Source organism: Falco peregrinus, chromosome 4, assembly GCF_023634155.1.
Source record: "Falco peregrinus isolate bFalPer1 chromosome 4, bFalPer1.pri, whole genome shotgun sequence".
Lineage (NCBI taxonomy): Eukaryota > Metazoa > Chordata > Aves > Falconiformes > Falconidae > Falco > Falco peregrinus.
The window spans coordinates 14,631,054-14,654,287 of NC_073724.1; the positions used below are offsets into that span (position 1 = coordinate 14,631,054).

Genomic DNA, 23,234 nt, shown 5'->3' on the forward strand with positions numbered 1-23,234 from the left:
TCATCCCAGTAACACCTACTTATGGTTTTCTTTCTAATCGTCTTGTTCTCACTCAGGTTTCTCTGTCTTTTGCTGCAACAGCTTATGCTTCTCATGGCAGTATTGTCCTTTCTTGAAAAGTATACAGTTCTATATTCCTGCTGTGTCATAGTCCTAAAGATGCAGTTTTGCCTGACCTGTACTATTTCCCTCATCAAATTATAAGCAAGTACCTATTATTACTTCTAAACTGTTAATATTTTTATTTATGAACAGGAAGACTACATATTTAAAAAACTGATCTGCAAAGGACTTGAGTGTGTTGCTTCTAGTTCTTGAGGAACCAGATCTGCCTCGTTAGGCAAATAATCAGAAGACTGGGTATGTGTAATTTCTTTTAAATCTGCAGTGTAGAGCAGGACAACAACAAAAATGCCTTAAGGAGCCAACTGAAGCAAAACCAGACATGTTCAGAATCTTACTGAAATCCCTTTAAAAACAAACAAACAAACTCTCCCCCCAAAAAACACAAAACAAAAGAAAACCAAACAAAAAAAACCAGCGAACTTCAAGATATTTGGAAAGACAAGATCAACATTTTGAAGATTCCTGCACAGGACAACCTAGGTAGTATCCATTGCTGTATAGCCTGATCACCTGCACCAATAATAAAAAATGGTACATTATTTTTGATTCTTTGTGTTTGTCTATATGACTTCCCTGCTTTTATGGGGGGTGGGGTGTGTTTTATTTTTCAGCAAAAGCATCATATTTAATTGAGGATTAGTTTATACACAGCTGGCAAAAGCATACAGCAATTAGACATTATCACAGATGACAATTCTCAGTATCTTCAGTCTGAGGGTATAAGAAGGGAGATGGTTCCACATCATCACTAAATGCTCACAGCAGACAAACTGCAGATTTGTTTGACAGTAATCATTGAAAATGCAGAATAGTAGATTATATTGTTTATTTTCTTCATCTGAGCATATGCTGTGTGTTGGTTTCTTTGAATGTTTAACTGTTTATACTGTTTAATTGCTTCAAAGCTGCTGTGAGTTAGCTTGTATTTGCCTGAAGCTATAGATGACTCCTGAGTGACTTCTGCTGAAAAGTACAGTGTATTTATCAGTAGTAGTAACAGAAGCCAGTTCTACCAATGAGTGCTTTTTATTCAGAACAATGAATTAATCTACTACAGTAATTTAGACAGTAATTTTTTTACTGATTAATTTTTTTGTCACTTATGTTCCATTCATTGCTTATCTGGATATTATATCCACCTAGTGTAAGTTGTTGCATCTTTAACACTCCTGAGCTGTGGCAGGAGGTAGCTGTTGGCCACTTACTTTCACTCTGTTAAATCAGCCATGTAGATGCACAGTTTGTTTTGATGAGAAAGTGTTCATTTGGTGACTAATACACTGATTCAGTCTTGTGTAGAGAAGATTCATCATCTTTGATATCTATTATGAACATGACAGTTTCTTCGAAAGTGGAGCCAGTATTTGTGGAATATCACTACTTTGATTTGGTTCTAGATGTACTATGCAAGGATTAAAATGGAACTCTTCAGTGAAGATATTTCAGCCAAAGGGTGTGGTTTGGAGTTTTCTTTTGGTGGGGTTTGGGGGAGCTTTTTTTGGGGGGGTTGGGGGTTGGGATGGGACAGAAACGGTATGTTATCGCTGATGAGATAGATGATAGGGTCTCTTGATTCCTTGCCATGCGGTTGTGATGAGGGCCAGGCAGTACAGAAAACTTTTTGTGGTGGTTCTGGAAGCACTACTCTATTCAGATGTGCTTTCCCACAGTGTTGATGCTGCCTATTTTAGGAATTTAAGGAAGAGTAAAATAGATGCATTTTAATAGGGTAGGTCATTTTTACACAGCTGATATTATCAATTTGCTTTTTTATGTTAGCCGTACAAAAAACCTGTGCAATAATTGTACTAGCAGCTGTACATGCGTAAGATAACTTTTGCTATGGAGTCCATAAAGTAGTCTTCCCCCTTAGCAGCTATCATCGTTATACTTTAAAAAGAATAATTAAAAAATCTGATTATTAAAAACTAAACATCACTTACAGAGTGATGCTTTAGTTCCTTTTTAACATTTGTGGAGCTGATTTTTGTTTGTAGAAGGCTCAGAATTTGAGCTTGGGGAATGTGGAGAGACGTTTTCAAAATTAGGTAAAGATTCTTACAGTGAGAAACTTACACTCTCTCTGACTGGCAAAATACACATCCTGAAATATTCAACATAGAACAAAGTGTCAATCTCTGTTAATTTCTGTGAGAAAATAATACAAATTTCTTTCAGGCCGGACCATTAACCAAAGTGACAATTTGTAAAGACAAAGAAGGAAAACCTAAGTCTTTTGGATTTGTCTGCTTTAAGCACAAAGAATCAGTGCCTTATGCAATAGCTTTGCTGAATGGAATCCGTTTGTATGGAAGACCAATTAAAGTGCAGTATCGGTTTGGTATGTTTAGTAGTGTCAATGATTTATTTATGTCTTTGTAAATTTTTGGGTTTTAATTACTATTTTTGAATCCTACAGGATTTTAAAAAGATGAAGATTTATAGTTGGAACAAATTGCACTTAATTTTTTTTTTAAGAAACAAAAACTTCTTGTGGCTTTTGCATAGGGAAGGATTCAATCTTTGCATTTTTTTGTTTACAAAGAGAATACAGTACATTGGTTCAGGACAGCATAACTTGCAAGCCAGCTCAGACCACACTGTATGGAAAATACAGCAGCATAGATTTTCACACCAGATTACATTTAGGAATCGGGGTGTAGCTTGAATCTGCACTCTGGCAGGAAAATTTGATTCGGTAAGTGCAGCAACTATCAAGCTGTTTGATAGTTTTTATACTAAAGCCACAGAATTATTTGAGCTGTTTTAACAGGAAGGGATTGTAATCAAAAAGTACAGTCAAATCAGAGGCACATTCTTCATGTTATGTTTATGAAAATAAACTTTCTAGCTAGCTAATAATTGGGCAGTGTTTGCAACCCAAACATTAAAGACTCGTGTACTGCTGTGCACTCTGCTGCTCCTTCACAGGCTGTACAGAGCAGTTGCTGGGTTTAAGTGGAATGGGTGAGGTTCCTAAAATCAGAAGCATCTCCTGTGCCTGTAACTGAATGGGAACTATTCTTTTACTTCAACAGCTCTGATTTATGCTTCTGTAAGTGAATAAATGATAAATGAATGTTTGCAATTATTAAAATTATTCTATAGATCACCTACAATAAAATGGCACCTTACCTTTATATACTACCTTAGATATACTAGCACACTACAGGTGACACAGAACACTTTCTGTGTTTTTAACTTGTTAATTGAACAATTGTAACTGAATAGTCATTATGCTCTTGTCTTATTTACAGGGAGTTCTCACTCATCAGAACTAAACAGCCCTACACATGGTTTTGAGAACTCTATTGACTTATATTCACCTTCGTATAGGTAACAAAGATCACCTGTGAATGATTATAATTTTTTAAATATCCTATTAAGAAAATGAGCTGATGTGGTAGACCAATCTTCAGGCTTTTCATTAAAACAGCTGTTGCATGCTTTAATTGCATACTTACTGATGTCTTGCAACAGGCTGTAGTTAATTTTAATGTTTAGTTGTTTAGCTTGTCAGAGGTTCATTTAGCTTGATTGTCCCATTCTTTATTTGTTTCTGCAAGATAGAGGACTATGAGAAAATACTGAAATACGGGTTTTGTGCTAAGAGAGCTTGTAGCTGGGGGGGGGGGGGGGGCGGGAACATGACAATGGAAATAATCTTTTCAAACACCACTGAGTTTATATCTGTGTTTTTTGTATGTATATGTGCAAGCAGCTGTCATGCACATATGAATACAGAGTTATAAACCTGTTATAATGGAAGTCTGAACACCTTGGATCTCGGATTCAGTATTTTCCAATGTTTCAATGTTTTTATGTACAAATGTGACAGAACTGTCTATGGAAGCTAAAGTCCCATGGTAAAAATCCAGAACTCTTGCATCTGCACTTAAGTACCTGTGAGGATTGCTCATTAATTGAGCCTTTGGGTGTATTTTCCTTGTTTTATCAGTTTTTTCATGGTTGCAGTTGTTAGTATCTCAATTCTCCTCTTGGATATTCTCATTATAGCCCCAGAGTTAAGTCTCAGCACTCTGGTAAGCAGTATGTGGTGGACCTCTAGTATTTGTACGTTTGCTTGTTCTTCCTAGGTGTCAAGAGCCTTATGGAAATCCTCCATTTCCTGTTACTCCTTTTCCAGCGAACAATAGTTTACCTCACGAATACTCAGGCTTTCAAAAGATGGTGAGTTTGTGTTAAAAGTTTAAAATTTGGCAGCTTTTTATGAAGTTGATTGTATTCTGCATTTCTGCAAACAATGGTGCCTTATTTAATGTCTCAAAATGTAGTTTAGGCTGCTAACATTTATGGTGTTAGGTCTATTGATTTTAGCACTTAAGGGTACTGTAACAGGGGATCTACCAAACCAAACTATTTTCTTACTCCAGGAATGTCTTAACGGTATATATCTTAGGAAGGCTAGAAATGTCGAAGTCTACAGACGGAGCTCTCTCCTGTACTGTGTTCCAAATCAAATTGCCTTGATGAGACAAGCTAACCTAGTAAAACTGAAACCATGCAAGCAATAGCTTCTTCATATACAGCTAATTCAGTCAAGGAACCTTTTAGCTCTTCTACTCAGAATTTCCCAGCGACAGTTTGAAATGTCCTAAAACCAAACCTAAACGTACCCAACAAATCACCACTGCCCAGGTTAGGGCAACAGCAGTTTGCGGGTTTCTGGCCTGGACCTTTACATGCCCCTGCAGTTTTCACATTCGTGATTTACTTTCACAGCAGTAGATGGCAAGAACCCATATCCCACTTACCCTCTAACAGACCCCATCACACCTGGCCATTCTTGTCCTCCTATCTTTTGTCTGAGGTACTCCACAAGGCAAGGGAACTGGTCTCTTCAGATGGCAACCTGTGGGCCAAGCCCTACTCAGCAAACACATCATGAAGCTTCTGAATCTGATGAGTATGGATTGGTAAGACTGAAGAAACCCAGCATTTAATGTGAGGTACAGCTGTGGACAATACTGCTGCCACCCAGTCTGACTGGGGAATGGCCAGCCCTTTGTAACTGTGGAAGGGATGAAGTCTGGACAGATTACTCTTGCTAGCTGCAGTCCCAGCAGGAAAATGGAGAAGGTCTATTCTGTGTTGCACAGGTGTGGCGGTGGCCTGCCTCCCCTCTTCCCAGGCTGTGCCCTCGGAGAGGAGCTGGTGCTAGCACAAACTCTCCCATCTCCACAGTGGCTGGAAAGCTTGGGAGTGTACCCTCTCCCCCACTGTGCTCGCCAGTGAACCCACTCCTCACTAACAATGCACTACATCAACACTGAGAGACCAAACGCAGCAGACCAGCACACACAACCAACTTCATCCCTTTTTCTGACTGCTAGAAGGGATGCAGTATGTCTGCAGTGATAGATTGTTGCAGCCTCAGCAGGAGGTGATACTGTCACAGTGTGCCTTCACACATCTACCTCACCATTATTTGGGTTAGCCCAGCAGGTAACTCACTCGCAGTCTGCCTGCTCATACAACATACTCAGAGATGCTCCCCGTCACTCTCATTACTGTCTGTCGGTAGAAAGCCGATCTTTCCTGACCTTTGTAATTCTATGCCTGTATTTAGGCTGTGCATTTTGTATGAGAGGTACTCTTGGGATACTTAGGGACTGCAGCAATAAGCTGGGCACTTACTGTGTTGTCCCATGTGCTTTGATTTATGGATTCACTATACCTTGTTGGAATGCCTTGTTCCATATTAAGATTAGTTTACCCAGGTTAAAAAAAAATTGCAGACGTCTATGTCTTTACATTAACAGTAGGTGCTGCAGTTACAAATGTTTATAAAATACATAGATGTAGAATTGAAAGGAATGCCGTTTGATTACCTTACACAACGAGTAACTAGCAGGTTAATCTTAAATTGGATTATGTCACTGTTCTAACTTTGCCATGAAAAAATTGTCTACTTTTTTCCAGCTATACTAGTTGATACAATAAAACATAAAAGCTTTATTCTCAAACATTCTGTGTTATGTTATTTTATAACTTACTGGTATTTTCATTGTATAAGCCATAATGCATGCAAATTTAAATTCTTCAGAACTTCCTCATTTACAGTGTTAACTCAGATTTCTGTTTCTCTAGATGAACCATTTTTTAGCACAGCAGTATGCAGTACAGAGTCCAATGGGTCAACAATTTCCTTACTATCAGATGACTCCACTACTGCCTTCAAATTTATACTTTTCTCCCAATCAGAATCAAGCTGCAAATTTTAAGTCTGCACAGAGTTCTTTTGAATTGGCCCTGCCACATGCAAGTGACAGTCAAGTGCACCAGGTGGATGAAGGCACCTCTAAAAGAAAGAGAGAACAGCAAAGTTGTGACAGTGACACTAGTGTTGAGGATGACAAAATGAAACAAAGAGAGCGTGACCAAAAATACAAGAAGTGCAAAACTAAGAAAAAGGCGCATTAATACTGTGTAACTGGATTAATCTTTTTTCATTATTTGCTATTTTTATTTGAGATAAATATAATCTTTCATCTTTGCACTTTATTAAAAAGGAGTGTTCAAGATCCATATTATTTTTGAAATGTGTTCTGCATAAAGTATACTGATACTTTATTTAGTCTCAACCTATTTAAAAAGGAAAGTACTATTTAAGGTATAGGAAATGTTTAAGAAGCTAAAGTTTTCCTAATAAAGGAAAAAACCTTGTTGGTGTCCTGTTCATATCCCATCCCCACCCCCCCCGCAGGAAGCATGGAAGGCCTTTATTTCACTAACATAGGACTGTATGAAAATACATAATTACAGCCACTCATGAAGCATATGTATCATTATCACTTACAGAATGTATTTTTGTGAATGGTGTAAAAATTTTCTGGAGCCATTTGAAGAGGTGAGAAGGCTAGAAATTGTAAATGAGATGTACTCATCACTGAAGTATCAACACCTGTAACTTTTTTTCTGATTTAGCTCTGTTGTTACTTTCAGATAGGATCACCCTTGTATGGTTGTTCGGACTGTTTTTTTCCAGTAATAAATTTGAGGTAAAATAGTGCAAATGCACATAACTGCAATGTCAATACTCAAATGAGTGTGTGTTAAGAAAAAAGGGATTTTGGTTTTATTAAACTCAGTTTTATTGGTTACAATATTGGTTGCTTGAAAGGAATACTTTTCATCCTTACACTGGTGTTGAGAAAGAATATCCAAGTTTACTGGTTTAAAGGTGATGTGTTTTACAAGCCCAAATGAGTTTCAGAAGTGGAAGAACATTAAGTTTGCAATGATTTCTCTTTTGTTGAATAAGATAAATCACAGCTAATAAAATCACTTTCTCTAGATGCTGCTTTTAACTTTCCAAAGGGATTACTTCTTTAGCCTAAGAGACATTCCTATAACGCCACAGGATGGCAACCACGAAATGACATCAGCAACTGCATTCAATCTTCTCTAGAAAGAACTTGGGGTAACAAAGAGTTGTGCCTTAAGTAAGATTTATACCTTATGTTTTAAGAAACTTGAGAAGTCTGCCCCATCCTTTTCTTCTCTACCCTTCCACACAAACATGTGCCCCTTTTTCATTTTTTTCCCATTTTTTCCCCACTAGTATCTTCAAGACTAAGCTATGTAGACATAATCTAACTTCTGTTGGAAGATACAATGCTGACATTATACCAGTAAGTCACTGATCACAAAAGTTCCCGCAATAATGGAAAAAGTTAACAAATACACTGGAGTTCTTTAAACCTGTTCCCTATGTTAAAGAAATTTAATCAAGCAGAGGAAGAATGTTAACAGTAGCTTAAGTTATAAGTGAAGTTCATCAAATGGAAGAGAAAACACATGCCCAAACTAGAGTTAGCCAACAGGAAGAGATGCTTAGTCAGGTCTACGCTAATGTGTCCTTCCAGACTTCCCTAGTGGATAGTAAGATAATCTGTTTTATGCAATTACACTCTACAAAAGGAATGTCAAGGAGGATCATATTGCATATGGCTGGTAAAATATCAATACAGTTCTTCTAAAGAAACAATTTTTCTTACTCTCTTTCTTCCCAGTCTTTTTTTTCTTTTTTTCCTGAGGGATGTACGGATTTTAACACCTCTCAATATCCGTTTACCTAAAACTCATCGGGGTGTTAAATGCAGAAAAGCTGGGAATGTGGCAATGTGCTTAAGTTACTTCAGCTATAACAAAATTTCTTTTGCACATCTGTAACTTAAGACAGCACTTTAGTGAGGGCCCTGTTGATACTTTAACCACATTGTCACCATGTTTAGGTAATAAAATACTGGAAAAAAAACCCTAAAACATTTGAATTTGGCCTCAAACCCCTATCTGTTTCAGTCACTTTAAAAAATCTTTATGAATATGAAATTAATGTTTTCTATGTTAGTTGTGATTTGAAATTATTGTTATTTTGCCCTGGTCTTTCACTTCCCATGCTACTAGCCTGCCGCAGGACTTTGCTTTCCCTGCTGTCACAAGGTCTTGCATTTATACTTGTTTCTCTGTATGTATGTATCACAGGGAACACAGTGCATGGTTAGTTCCGTTACAATCTCCCAAACGTGGGACAAATCAGCATCGCTGTGGTCAGTGATGCATTCTCATTTAAGGTGGCAACGTGCCAGGTCAACAACAGCCAAAGGGGAGGTGCGATATTAACTAAAGAGTAAAAAATCAAGATACTGATCTTTAGTAACTTCAAAAAACTTTACGTTCAAGAAGAAAACTACAGCAATGGAAATTGCTATTATAGGTTCACTCCTTCCTATCTCTACACCTAAATACTAGCGAGCAAGCTGTATGAATCCTCCAAAAAGCAAATACTAAAATGTATTGGTAAATAAGAAAGGTCAAAGCTTGCTGATGTGGTCCACACTCTGCCAGTGTTCCCAGTGCTACAGCATCGGCCAGGGACAGGCCAGTTTCAGCTGCCGGCCCCACAGCACACATGGGCTTCCTCGGTTTTGTCCAAGGGTGTTTTGAGCTGGATGTGTGGGGCAGCCACGGCCTGCAGCGACCCGCCGGCACTGTGGGTCATGGCTGGTGCCAGGGCTCGCTGTGGGCCCACTGCTAAGCAAGGGCGGTTGTTTGGCACGTTCTGACACACGGATGAAGTGCTGGTAGCAGACATCCAGCGGGCAGCTAGCGGGAAGGGGAAAACCAAGGGTTTTTACACAAGACAGTCACAAGACAGGACGCACAGACACCGCCGCAGGCCGCCCCCTCAGTCTGCCGCGGCGCTGCCCGCCGGCACGGCTCGCAGCGGGCCCACCGCCCACCGGGCCGGCCGCCTCGGCGGCAGCAGGTGCCGCTCTGCGCGCACAGCGCCTTCGCCGCCGGCTCTGCGGCCGGGCCGCTCCACGGGCCTCGCCGGCTGCGGGGGGAGGAGGGCCGGGCCCCAGCTCCCCCGACGGCCCCTCCCGCGGGGCAGCCGCTAAGCCGGTGGCCGCCGCCGCAGGGAGCCATGGCCGCCTCCCGCGGGAAGCGCGGCGGCTCCTACCGGCACCCGCGTCCCGGCAGCGCGCAGGTGAGAGCGCGTGGGGGCGGGGGGAGGGGGCGGTCCCGGGGGGGCGGGGGTACCTGCCGCCCGGGGCTGCTGCTCCCCCGGCGGGGGCCTGCTTCGGAGCCGGTGGGGCGTAGTGTAGGATTCGTGCTCGGGGTGTGCCAAACCCCCGCAGGTGACAGTACGCCCCGGGTGTGGCCTCGGTTCGTGAGGAGGGGAACAGGGGTTTGTTCAGTACGTCTTGTTCTTTTCTGGAGGGAATAGGAACTTTGCCACAGATAGGAGTAGGATTTAAGCAGGGCGTGTTTGTGACCACGATTCTGCTGTGCCCTTCGATAGCACTAGTAAAAGGCGACAGTTAAGCCAGCAGCGCTGCGCGGGTGTCACCATCGCGGCCGTGGCGAGCGGACACCGGCAGTGGGGCGAGCGGGTGCCCAGGCGGGGGGGTGTTGGAGCGGGAGGGCGTACGTACTGTTTTGTATTTGTTTCTTGGGTTATCGTTTAGTTATTTGGCTTTTTACTGAAAGTACGAGAAAAATTGTGGAAAATACCGAGGGTCTGGCAGCGCCCGCCGCACAGGGGTTCGGTAGCTGGGCTTGTTCCACCACCTACCGAAAGGCACCGAAACTGCATCGTCGGTTAGAAACGATTTTAAAGCTGTTAACTACTGAGGAGGAGAATTTACTCCCTAGGTGTGCTGAGGTCGGTCTTGGGTGTGGACTCACATTCCTCGAGAAGTGTGAGAGAGTTCGTATTTCTTCGCCTCTGCTACACTTACCTCCGCTGGCTTACAACATCGGCAGCAGTGCACCAGCCTCATGCTCTTCTCCTCATCTGTGTGTACAGAACTTGTTAGTAGCACTTCATCTCTCCGCGCCTGAAAGGAGTTTGCTGTTCTTTAGGTATTAGCAGTTGATAACTTCCGATAGCTAGGTTTTCAAATGGGGGAGGGGGGTAACACTGCAGGATTTTAACTGTCAGAGGTGTAAGAGGGGTTTGCTTGTGTTGGACACAGAATCAGAGTATCTCAAGTTGGAAGGGATCCATAAGGATCATCAAGTTCAGCTCCTGTGCTGTACTGTTGGCATGATCATACTCATGTATGAGTATGATATACTCAAGGTTTATGTGTAAACTGAAATCAAGCCAAGGTGGTGGTTCATCTCCTTTTACAGCAAGTTAAGTTGTTCATCTAGTCACAAGACTGTAGATCTCTCATTCTTCATACCTTGTGTTAGAGTGTATTGGTGGGAGAAGATACCAGGCAAGTAAGTGTAAGTATAGACCTTATTATACCTCAGAATTAAATAGCTCCTAAACCCTGCGTGTTTAGTAAAAGAAAAAGAAAACCCAAACCAACTTTTTTTCCAGTCTTTCAAGTAACATTGATACTTTTTCCTTTTTTTTCTAAACAGAAACGCAGCCCTGAAGAGAATGCTTTTTTCTTCAGTAAATTAACATATTCCTGGTTTAGCAGGTGAGAATTTAAACTGCTTGTTGATGTTCATTGATGCTCACAGAATTACAGAGCACCCACTTAAATTTCACACCATGATTCTGGCTTGAGCCAAAGCCTAAGCCTGAGATTGCTGTTAGCTTTTTGTATAAAAATCAAAATTTACAACTTTTAGACCTCATACTCAAATATTTTATGGAGTATTGTTTATACATAGTAGCAGTCATTTTGTATGTTATCTAATGGCATTATATAGAACATTAATATTTTGATAACTGAGCACAATGTTCTTATCATAGAATCGTTTAGATTGGAAAAGACCTTTGAGATCATGCAAGTGTTAACCCAGGAGTGCCAAGTCCATCACTAAACCATGTCCCTAAGCACCACATTTACGCATTTTTTAAATGCCTCCAGGGATAGTGATTCCACCACCTCCCTGGGCAGCCTGGTCCAATGCTTGACCACCCTTTCAGTGAAGACATTTTTCCTAATATCCAAGCTAAACTTCCCCTGGCACAACTTGAGGCTGTTTCCTCTTGTCCTGTCACTTGTGTGAAAGAAGAGACGTACTCCCCACCTGCCTACAGCCTCCTTTCAGGCAGTTGTAGAGAGCAATAGGGTCCCCCTTTGAGCCTTCTCTTCTCCAGACTAAATAACCCCAGTTCCACCTCATAAGACTTCTAGACCCTTCCCCAGCTTCACTGCCCTTCTCTGGACACCCTCCAGCACCTCAATGTCCCTCTTGTGGTGGGGGGCTCCAAACTGAACGCAGGATTTGAGGTGCAGCCTCATCAGTGCTGAGTACAGGGGGACAATCACTGCCCTGGTCCTGCTGGCCACACTGTTTTGGATACCAGCCGGGCTGCTGTTGGCCTCCTTGGCCCCCTGGGCACACTGCTGGCTCATGCCCAGCCGGCTGTCAACCAGCACCCCCAGGCCCTTTCCCACCAGGCAGCTTCCCAGCCACTCTGCCCCCAGCCTGTAGTGTTGCGTGGGGTTGTTACTGCTCAGCTGCAGGACCCGGCACTTCTCTTGTCACAATAGACAATATTTTTAGACAGTGGGATATAAAAAGACAAATTAGGCTATCTTTTTTTATTTATTATCTGACTGTGTAAAGAGTGGCAGTAGATAAAAATTAATATAAGGTTTCCTTTATACTCCATGTAGTGATACAAAAATTTGCTAGATATCCAGGAACAAATATTCAGTAGTACATTGAAGGTATTTTCCAAGTAGCCAATTTCATGCTCATTTTTCTCCCTCTTTTATGGCAGGCACATGTTATTACTGTAGAACACCTGCTCATAAACAACAATGATTCTTGGAAAATATTCTGAAAAATAGGAACTGAAAGCTCAACTCATGCAGCTTCCTGTCACTTAGTATTTTGGTTGTTATTTCAAACAATTTCATGTGTTATGTCTTGTGACCGTTACTAATTTTTAATATTTTTCTTTCTGCTTTAAAAACCATTTGAATCAGATATATACACACTTCAAAAATCTAGAAGTGAGGAAAAAAATTGAAACTATTATAACTGTTTCTTGCTTTATTCAATATTATTAATTCTAAGGAAGAAAGGAAATGGTATTTGCTATTCAGAAGCTGAGACAAAACAATCAGATTGTTTCAAAGATTCAGAGTATTCAGTTGAACTCTGGTCCTTGAAGTTTGTCAGTTTCAGAGTAGCTTTGTTTATTTACCAGTCCTTATGGTCTACACCATAAATACAAATTTTCAGTTTTTTCTAGAAAAGTTATGCAGCATACTGAGTGCAACACTTCTACATGATATTTATGTGTTTATTATGTCATTGTTTGCCCATATGTCCAAGCTAGGCTATCCTTTGCATTTTTTAACAAATTCTACAATGTTTAACAAAAAGGGGGGGGGGGGGAGGATTTTGGTTCTGCTTAGAGCTTATTTGGCTATGAAATAACTGGATTCAACTGAACTAATATTGTGAACATTAGATATGTTCCCTCTTTGCAGTCACACAAGCAAACACAATATATTATGGCTAATATATACTTACCTTAAGTGCTTGCAGCCTAGATGAGGAAGTCTCAAATTAATTGTTACATAATAAACCCGTAATGCTATATTATGTTACTTTGGAATTCAGGCAATCTGGAGCTTACAGTGCCGAGGGCATTTGGTAGATCTATCTATCCTCTGGCAGCAGTGAGTTTTGGCATTGAGATGAGTTATGCAGAATTCTTAAACAGTTCCCACTCAAGTACCAATGGGCTTGCTTTCCTCATCTGTCTCAAAAAGTGGCACTTTTAGTGAGAAGCTATGTTATTTTTGCCTTAATTTATCAAGCAAATTCACTTTTTATCAATGTTACAGTTTCAGTAGATATTTGGGTGGCTCTTGGGGATAATGAGGTCCACCCCCACTAGGAACATGACAATCTGCAAAAAAGTGTTTCTGAGTCATTTTCTGCCCTGTGATGAGGCACACGTTAGCCCCAGGGCCAGCGCTGGCGCTGACGGCACAGGAGGAATATGCTGGAGGTGCACACTGGAGAAGACAGACACTGCGCTTGTGTTGCATGCAGCAGGGAAGGAAATTCCCACCAGCTGGAAAGCATTAGGGCACGCACTCCATCTATGCATGTGTCTCTCGTTGATTCCTAGGTGTTTGGGACTTCCTGTAAGTTAGAGAACATTGTCAACATTAATTCTTTTGCATTTTTCCCACCTCAGAAATGGTGTGGCACAGTTTGAGTTGTCATAAATCTGACATGCTTGTCAAAAATTCCACATGGTCTAATTTTCTTTCAGAGTTCCCTCATGTTCACTGTATTAGTCATCCCTATTTTGCCATTTTTAAGAGCATCTTTAGGTTCTGTTGACACTTAAGTGTGTAAAAGCACTTTTTAAAAACAAAATTTTAACAGCTGAAGATCTGTAAGGAAACTTCCATTGTACTTGTGCTGAAACCCATAAGTTTAATGTTACCTTGGTTGAACAAGTATGACTAGCAACATAGTGAGTCACCATCCCCGGAGGTATCTAAAAGACAGGTAGATGTGGGACTTAGGGAAATTGTTTAGTCCTAGCCTTGGTACTGTTAGGTTAGCAGTTGGACTAGGTGATCTTAAGGGTCTTTTCCAACCTCAATGATTCTATGATAATGCAGTCCTGTGATAGAAAAAGTATTTCATTCCAGATCACAATAGTAAGTGTGTAATGATGCTATGCATTTGTTTATGCAATATTGTATTTTCCTGTAAAGAAATATGGGATCATAAATGTAGGCAGATTCTGAGGTTTCCTCAGAATTTGCTGCTCAGATGTGACAATCTGCTTGGGCTCTTCTTACTTCAGGTGAATTTCAGAGTATTTAAGGTGACTGTAAGTATGTTCCACTGTAGTTTGTAGTCTTTGGAGGATTGCATATGTTATTGGGATTATAAAGTTCATGTATATACACTAAATTATATCATTAGCTTCTTGAGTTAGTAGTTCTGCTTGGTTTGGCTGCTGTATTTCTTGCTGTATAAATTTATTGCTTTCTTTCAGACTAATATCTATAGGCTATAAGAAGCCATTGGAAAGGGATGACCTATTTGAACTGAATGAAAGTGATTCACCATACAGTGTGTGTCCTAACTTTGAAAAGCAATGGCGAAAAGAAATCCAGAAGTCTACCACAGGATTCATGGTAGCTATAATTCTGACAATAGGCAATATCCTTTTCTAGTTTTAAGGAGTCTAGAAGCTGGAGAGGATTTTTATAATCTTGTTTATTAAACAGCCTACGTTTTGTGTATCACAAAGGCCACTCAGAGTTGTGATCAGTGATCTCTAGTGTGGCTATAGGATTTTTCTAAATTGTTTATGTTCAAACTTACCTCTTAGAAAGATATCTGGTTACATTTTAACACTTCAACTGATAGAGAGTCTACCATGACTTTTACTTTGGTGATTAATTATCATTTGTCCAACTAATTTCTCTCTAAACTTGTCTGTTTCCCCATGTCTTACCTTTGCATCTGTATTTCAGCTTCCTTGTCAGTAGAAACTGGCTTACAGAACGCACAAAACAGGCTTCAGTTTTCTTTAATTTTAACAATATTAAGTTTTACAGATATCTGGGGGGGTTTGCTTGACTTATCCTGTGTGATTTTCATGTAAATCCTTGACAGTTTCAGTCACGGTTATTTTTTTGTTGTTGTAGTTAAAGTACACTAGGAGCTCTGTGATGTTAGGAAGTTCACAAGAGAGAGGACCTAACCTCTGAGTCCAGCAAGAGTGTAGTTTTTGGGTTTTAATGACTTACTAAGAAGAGGGCTCTGCAGAGTTTGACCTTACTGCATCTTTTCAGTGTTTTTCTTAGCTATTTATAGATTTGCCCTCTCTTCCACTGATGGTATACACACCACAACCCTTTTGCCAAAGTGTTTTTCAATACGGATAATTTTAATTCAGATACTGTTTTTATTATGCAAGTAATATATAAACAGTATCCTGTCCTTCATCACTCTGGTAATTAAGAAAGTTTACCTTTATTCTTACAAGGACTCAAAAAAATTTGCAGTTGTTTAAGATAAATTCAAACTGGAGAAAATAGTTACTTGACAACTGAAAATACTCTGAAAGAATAGAAGGGTTATTGTGAACCTGCTATAAATGATAACGCATTTATGTTGAAGCTTACCTCTGTGTTTCCTACACAGTTTTTTTGACCTGTGATAATCATTTGATGATTAAATTATTTTCTGAGTATCTTCATGGGTGTTTGGGACAGCCCTAGAAATTATATTTATCCTTTCCTGAAAGACTGCTAGCCAGGATAAATAAAACCAGACTTTGTTTCTTACCCCAAAACTTTTCTCCTAACTGTAGGAAACGCGCTTTTTCAGATCATAAGTACAGTGATGGCTTTAGATGGACACTCTAGCGTTACATATTTTATATTCGTAAATGTGGGTGAAGTTAAAAAATATTTTTTTCTCTTAATTCTGTACATATTTTTGTAATCTTGCAGGCTTCTTACATCAAAAGAGTGCTATTTAAGAAAAAAAAATTCCATAAACCATCTTTGATTTTGCCATTATGGCAAACATTTAAATTTTTATTGATTAAAGTTGCATTTCTGAAAGTTACAGCTGACATTCTGGCTTTCATGAGTCCTCAAATAATGAAGTAAGTTTTTAATGTGTTTCACTTTATATTTGGACACTAACAGTAATAATAAGGCTAAAGGGTTACCAGTATCAAAACCAAACTGAACAACAGCTTAGATGTGTAAAGACTTTATTTCCCTGTCCTAACCCCACCTGCCCCAGTGATTATCTGAAAATGTGCTAATGAGGGAAAACTCAAAGAGATCAGGAATTTCTTAACCAACGGACTGAGGCAAAACCATTCCACAGTATTGTATTTAAGCATTTAATACACTTTAATATGAAATCAAATGTTAAGAAAAATGGAGTACCAAGATATTTAATTTCCCTGCTTTTTTGTCAATATTTTTCCACATCTATTTAAAAAAACCCAACACTTAAGCATATAATAAAGTCTATACCTTCAGCATTTAATGGAAAACTGCAGTGACTGTTCTTATCATGTTGTTGGTAACATGATTTGTTAATTTAACAAGGTTGATGGAAACTGTGCTTACCACAGAGGTGTTAAGAATTTATTAAATACCTGTGTGTTTATAAAGAAAAGATTAATGAACATAATTATTGTTAACCTCCAAACTATACCCTGAATCAGTGTAATCCTGAAAAAAATTGTTACCCATAAAATCCATTTAAAGGCATCATAGTTGCTGGTTATTTAAGATAACCTCTTACTTACACAAAAATAAGAATTTTCCTCTAGATTTTTTTCTCTCTAACTTTCATGGTTGGTAGTTACAACCTTTCCAAGTATGAATATCTTCCTCTTTTTTTTTTTTTTTCTTTTCCTTTTATGCCATTCTTTATTTGTACTCCATTGCTTGTGAAGTCAGCAATAGCACACTGATGTCTAGAATAGTGTTTGAGAATTGTTTCTAAGGTAACAAATTGGAAAACAAAGATAAGACCTGCCTTTTTTTAACATTGTATTTCTTTGTGACCTTCCACCATATCTGGATCCAAAATTGACTTAATTAAACAAGTTGCCAGTATGTCAGTTTATTGCGCTTCTTATTGTCAGTTGGTGACTTAATGCACAGAATTTAAAATTTATTTTCCTTCATTTTCAGAGCAATGATAATGGTCAGGGAAAATCGTCCAAGTTCGTATGAGAGTGGATATGGCTATGCTATTGCCCTGTTTTTTGTAGGTCTCTCACAAACTCTTCTCCATCAGTTATATCAGCGTAACAACATGCTAACTGCAGTCAAAATCAAGACTGCAGTTGTTGGCCTCATCTACAAAAAGGTAATAATGTATTCTTCTACTTTTCAAAACAAAACCTGAAATAAACATACAGTGTTAAAAGACATTACGCTTACCAGCATGATTAAAAGCCAGGATGTTATACACCAGTGTCAGGCTAACAGATTGACTTTATATTTTCATTATGATTTATTTATAATAATTCCGAATTTCAGCAGCATTTCTATTGTAATACTCTAATCTTGAAATTACATTGTCAGCCACCCGTACAGACATAATATTGGAGATACATGTAGAAACTGAACTGTTACTATTTTGATTATGGGTTAATGTCCAAATTTACTGAATAAACTGCCAAAACTTTCTAGGTTGCATGTCTGGGAAGAAGTAAGGGTATACATGATCACTGTTTTTACTATCTATTAGTAGTGAATATGAGAAGCTGAAGCTTGCTGGATTGTCTCCTTTGGAGGCCGATATTTTCCACCTGATTTTAGTGAAGCTGGTTTTCTGTTGAGTTGAGTACCCAGTAGGTTTGTTATTCTTCAGATGTTTAAGATAGCTATAGTAGAAATCTATCCATAACTTATCCCTCCTTAGCAATGTATACTGAGGTGGCAGCATTATCAGCTACAAGAAATACAGGTGCTAGTAATGTAAAAGTAGCTGTCTGACCTGCAAAACGTAAAAATGTTTACTATATTGTTAATATGTAGCATATGAGATGAAGCTGGTTTCTCCGTGCTGCACCTTTAGTTTACTGTGTTACGAACATGGCACGCTGGTATTTTTACTGCAGTATTTAATTATGAAACACAAGTTAAGGAAGCAAAAAAATAATACAAATCTGAAATAAATTACCATCTTTGTTAATTTAAAATACAGCCTCTTTTCTCAAGAGAGTCAAACTGATCTTTTGACATAGACTTCTCAGGTATTTTCTGAACCAGTACATGAAATTTTACTTGTAAATTGCAAATCAGTTGAAGGAATTCATTCTCTCAAGTTATGTATCAAGGTGTGTCAGTTCATCAGATCACGAACAGGGGAGTAGAGGCTGCGGTTGGGGTGGGCGTGGCTTCTGGCCAGCTTTCACATCCACAAGGTAGAGACAGAGCTTCTCCCTCTCTCTGAGCTGGGCAGTGAACGCTGCGTCAGCTTGTGCTTTGCGCGTGGGGTGTGTGGTCGGATGAGTTGCTGCAGCACTGTCCTGTCACATGCAGGAGTTGCAGGTGACACAGTGGAGAACTGTGAGGCACTAACACAGAGGGAGAGGGGAGAGCATGTGTGTGCGTGTGTGTTTGTCTGGGTGTCAGTCCCGAGACACTTGAGACTTGTGCTGTCTGCCTGCCACACTGAGGTTACACGTGGTTGCAGTGAAGCCTGCTGTTGGCTCCTGCACTGGGAGGTTCTAAACTAGGCCAAAGCTGGGCCTTGCTGAGCCCTTCTTGTGCCAAGCTGTCCTGTTTATTTACTATAAAGAGTTGCAAGTGTGTTTCACTGAGCTCAGCTTTGCTCTAATTATTGCCCTTTTAGCTTCTCCCGGGTGGCTAAACCCATCAAAACTGTGGATTTTTGTGACCACTGTATTTTCTGGTTGCAGGCCTTAACTTTAGCAAATGCCTCACGACAAAACTATACGACTGGGGAAATTGTTAACCTGATGTCAGCAGATGCTCAGCAACTCATGGAGATGACTGTAAACATCAACCTGTTGTGGTCGGCGCCTTTTCAGATCGTCATGGCTGTCGTCTTTCTCTGGAAAGAGCTTGGCCCCTCAGTCCTGGCAGGTGTTGCGCTGCTCCTTTTGGTTATACCTGTAAATGCACAGATTGCAGCCAAAGTAAAAAATCTGAAGGTGAGATATTTAAATAAGTATAGTAAGGAGAGGATAAGCTGTCATAATAGAGGAATGAAGGAGGGGGGTTAGGTTATGCATGTATAAAATAATATTGGTACGTCTAAATCAAACTCAAAATGAAAAAGCAATACCAAGCTGCAACTGTTTTTTTTTGAGGGGGGAAGCATAACTGCAGTAAGAAAGCCGTATGTTTGATAGCTAAACTAGTATTTAGGTTGGATAGCTAAATTTTCATTATACCGAAACAATACTTTTGTATTAGTAAGAATTACTGTATAACTCAAATTTTGGAAACGGCTATGTTTTTCCATATTATATGAGTTATTCCATTAAATAAGGGATTTTCTAGAATTACGGCTCTCTTCCACTTTTATTACTCAGGTTAAGCTGCTCACTCAAATTTAGCACGTTCTCCTGAGATGATGGGAATTCCCATAGAGGTGTTGCATGTGTTCCTACTTCTTTTCTGCTTCTCTGATGCTACAGTTCTCTTGGCACTGTATTGCCTGTTACTTTGATAACTTCTGTGAGCTCCACTGAAAAAGTAAAAAATCTAGCTACAACCCTAAGTTTTGCACTGCTATGAAGCCAATTATTTGTCTCTGTTTCATTTTGCCTTTGATGGTGCAACATTCAGTGAGGGCTGTGGGTCCTTATTAGTTCTTTTGTATGGCTGTGACAGTTTAGAGACATTGGGAAAAAAAACCCAAAACAAATTCAAAGACCTCTCACCTCTTTTGCCGGTGAGGTGCAGCAGCTACATATGCACTTAGATCCCTACTGTGATATGAGAGAGAGAAGAAACACAAAGGACACACAAAAAAATCATTCTGTCTAAAAGTTTGCAACTTGTTGTTTTGTATGAATAAGACTCAAAACATTAAAGAGGTTGTTAATTGGTATTTTCGAAATGTGAGATGCAGAAGAGCCTGAGTGTAGCGTAGCAGGGAGAAGACTTTCTGCGTTTCTTTGATTAGTTTTTTTTTCAATAACACTGTATTAATCAGTAACAGGAAACTCTCCTCCTAGCTCCTGTATATGTACATATAAGTGTATTCAATGTTTTATATTCATACACTATTACGTATATATTCATATATGTGTGTATATAGTATTATACTGTATTGTTGTTGAGTCTGTATTTACCTGCTTGAAGATTAAAACCATATTATCATTCCTGAATGCCCTGGGTACTGGAAGCCTCTTAAGATTTTAATTCAAGGTTAATAAAAATAAAAAAGACAAAAACCTAAAATACACTCGTTAAGATATTTTAGGGAGAAAATGTTATTTAGATGTACTTAATTCTTTATCCTATCTTTTTTTTCCCCTGCATGTATAACTGAAAAAGGTATAACTGCAGTGATAGTATGTTATTCAGCAAGGTAAAAATAGCATTAAAAGTATTTATTGCCTACAGTTCACCGCATACTTTACTTTCCAAAATTTTTTGCTCATTTTAAAATGAAAACATTGCTGTCTTTTAAGCAGAAAAGCCAAATGAGGTATTCAGATCAACGAGTCAAGCTACTAAGTGAAATGTTACATGGAATAAAGGTAATGCCACAATTAATAAGTGTTCTGGTTTTTTTGTAAGGACATAAAGATAGAAAGTAAGTTATTTAAAAGACTAAAGTTTTATGACTAATACTTCAGTGATAATGATAAAAATGTAAAGTGAAGATGTTTTAACATAATGTGCTTAAACGTGTTTTTGGAAAATATTTACTGGTTTAAGTTGATCTGAAAATCTTAGTATCCATGATGCATTAATTTTACTACCACATTTTAAATGATAATATAAAATGTGTTAATAGATGTCTGAAAACCTGTAGCAGAGTGAAATTTTAGCATAGAAGAAAAGCTTTTTTGTTGTTTATCCCATTTTGAAATAAACCAGCTCATCATTTATGATACATAAGTGACAAGTTGAAATCTGAAGAATTAAAGAGTGACTAGAGTATATCTTCCATAAGAACAACCTACTTCAGAGTTATCTTAGGTCTTGCTTTCATTTGTAAAACATCTAAATTTTTGTAGTTTGGCATTGCTGAATATTCGAAAATGACATTTGGAGCTTAAGCTTATTTTCTGCACCATGGTTACTGCTTTTTTGTTTTATTGAAATATGTTTGTTTGATTGTCTAGATCCTCAAACTTTATGCATGGGAACCCGCATATCAAAGGAAGCTCATGAGCATTAGAGAACATGAAGTGGATGTTTTGAAGTCGTCTGGGTACCTGACGACTTACTCCATGCTAACATTGACGTGTATTCCTTTTATGGTTTGTTTTATAAAAATACTCATTTATGCAGGAGTATTTCTCATGTTTCCTGTTGCTTTAGTAGCTGAATGGCTCACAAATGTTGCCTCACAGTAAACATTAAATCAACACAATATATTCCAATTCTCTAGGTTCTAATAGTATGTATGTATATAACTGGAGAAGAATGAGAGAGATTATGAATTGACCAAGCTTTTAAAGACCTCGGTTAGAAAGTTGAATCAAATCCAAAGCTCCTGAATCTCATTTCACTGTTTCAATTACATAGAAATGACCTACCTTCTTTATACTCCTTTTTAAGGAAATGCACTTTTGATCTGTAATTTTTAGCTATCCCTTTTCAAAGACTAAACTTCTAAATACATGAAAAAGAAAAAAAACCCAAAAAATATGAACCAAATTCATCCTGGCCTTATTTCAGTGGAATTCTATCAGGAATGCATTCAGATTTTTGGATCTTTAAGTCCCTCTGTTAAACTCCGTTGGAAGGTAAATGGAGGCTTCAGGGCTTTGGGACAAATAGTTAAGGGATCAGGAGCACAAGTAGTGTTCTCTGTCCTTCCAGTTGCAGGGAACGATGAGGGAAGAAACTGGAAGAGCCCGCAGATCAATGTCTGGCTCTGAGCCTGGTGTCACCAGCAGAATTTTGGGGTTTTTTTGATTATGGGTTGGTCTGTAGGACACCAGGCCTGCTGGCAACAAATGGGGTACAACTGTCTCAAAGGGGTGAAAGCATCTTTGTGCAGGAGCTGGCAGGACTCATTGATAGAGCTTTAAACTAGATTTGAAGGGGGAATGGGGTAAACCCAGGCTCACTAGAGATAAGCCTGGGCTCAACACGCCAGCGTTTGAGGGAGGGTGTGCTAGCGAGGGCCTTTAGCCTGCCATCTTAGTGGAGGTAGGGAATGGAGATCCATGTGGCAGCAAAGACACAAGGTTTATTGATGTGTTAGAAACCATGGAAGTGCCTGAGAACGATCACATGGGAATTAGGGCTTCCCCCCAAAAAACAGGTGACCCAAGTGAAGTGCATCTGCACCAATGCATGCCACATGGGCAACAAACAGGAGTTGGAAGCCATTGTGCAGCTGAAATACTGTGATATAGTTGCAATCACAGAAGCATGGTGGGATGGCTTACATGACTGGAGTGCTGCAATGGATGGCTATAAACCATCAGAAGGGTTAAAAGGGTTATAAAAAATCAGAAGGGATAGGCAAGGAAGAAGAGGCGGTGGGATAGCCTTGTATGTTAGGGAGTGTTTTGACTGTATAGAGCTTGATGATGGTGATGAAAGGGTTGAGTATTTATATGTAAGAATCAGGGGAAGGGGCCAACAGGCAGATATCATGGTGGAAGTCTGTTATAGACCACCCAACCAAAATGAAGAGGCAGGTGAAATATTCTGTAAGCAGCTGGGAGAAGTCTCGTGATTGCTAGCCCTTGTTCTTGTGGGGGACTTCAACTTATTGGATGTCCCCTGGAAATATAGCACAGCAGAAACAGTCTAGGAGGTTCCTCATAACTTAATGTTCAGCTTGACTTCTTGATACAGTGGGTGAGTGAGACAGCTATGGAAGGCACTGTGCTGGACCTGTTGGGTGTGAACAGAGAAGGACTTGTGGGTGATGTGATGGTTTGAGGCTGTTTTAGGCATATTGACCAT

The 23,234-nt window shown here is 39.4% G+C and overlaps 2 protein-coding genes across 8 annotated transcripts in view; both read left to right on the top strand.

The window, feature by feature from the left end:
• The window catches only part of LOC101923728 (multidrug resistance-associated protein 1), a 51,152-nt gene that overhangs the window by 1,860 nt on the left and 26,058 nt on the right, over positions 1-23,234 (top strand). For 2 of the 7 annotated variants that reach the window (XM_027790379.2, XM_055801437.1), the window contains exons 2-12: positions 256-657; positions 2,305-2,467; positions 3,384-3,462; positions 4,224-4,317; positions 11,032-11,093; positions 14,609-14,750; positions 16,077-16,234; positions 17,286-17,463; positions 19,025-19,279; positions 20,771-20,839; positions 21,431-21,568. In XM_027790379.2, coding sequence (XP_027646180.1) covers positions 655-657; positions 2,305-2,467; positions 3,384-3,462; positions 4,224-4,317; positions 11,032-11,093; positions 14,609-14,750; positions 16,077-16,234; positions 17,286-17,463; positions 19,025-19,279; positions 20,771-20,839; positions 21,431-21,568 — 1,341 coding nt within the window. In that variant the 5' untranslated portion in view covers positions 256-654. Of the gene's footprint in view, positions 1-255; positions 658-2,304; positions 2,468-3,099; positions 3,182-3,383; positions 3,463-4,223; positions 4,318-9,341; positions 9,641-10,308; positions 10,519-11,031; positions 11,094-14,608; positions 14,751-16,076; positions 16,235-17,285; positions 17,464-19,024; positions 19,280-20,770; positions 20,840-21,430; positions 21,569-23,234 lie in introns of those variants that run through there. The other 5 variants (XM_055801435.1, XM_055801436.1, XM_055801440.1 and 2 more) reach the window with 5 other exon arrangements.
• On the top strand, positions 4,316-7,443 carry RBM11 (RNA binding motif protein 11). Its single transcript, XM_055801443.1, has 2 exons — positions 4,316-5,063; positions 6,238-7,443. Exons 1-2 carry the CDS (start codon positions 4,992-4,994, stop codon positions 6,568-6,570), a joined length of 405 nt encoding a protein of 134 aa, XP_055657418.1. The 5' UTR covers positions 4,316-4,991; the 3' UTR covers positions 6,571-7,443.

Bases quoted from the DNA above. Each gene is read 5' to 3' on its own strand.
- RBM11 (XM_055801443.1), top strand. From the start codon at position 4,992: ATGGCAACCTGTGGGCCAAGCCCTACTCAGCAAACACATCATGAAGCT. The intron at 5,064-6,237 runs GTAAGACTGAAG...CTGTTTCTCTAG, and splicing joins AATCTGATGAGTATGGATTG to ATGAACCATTTTTTAGCACA.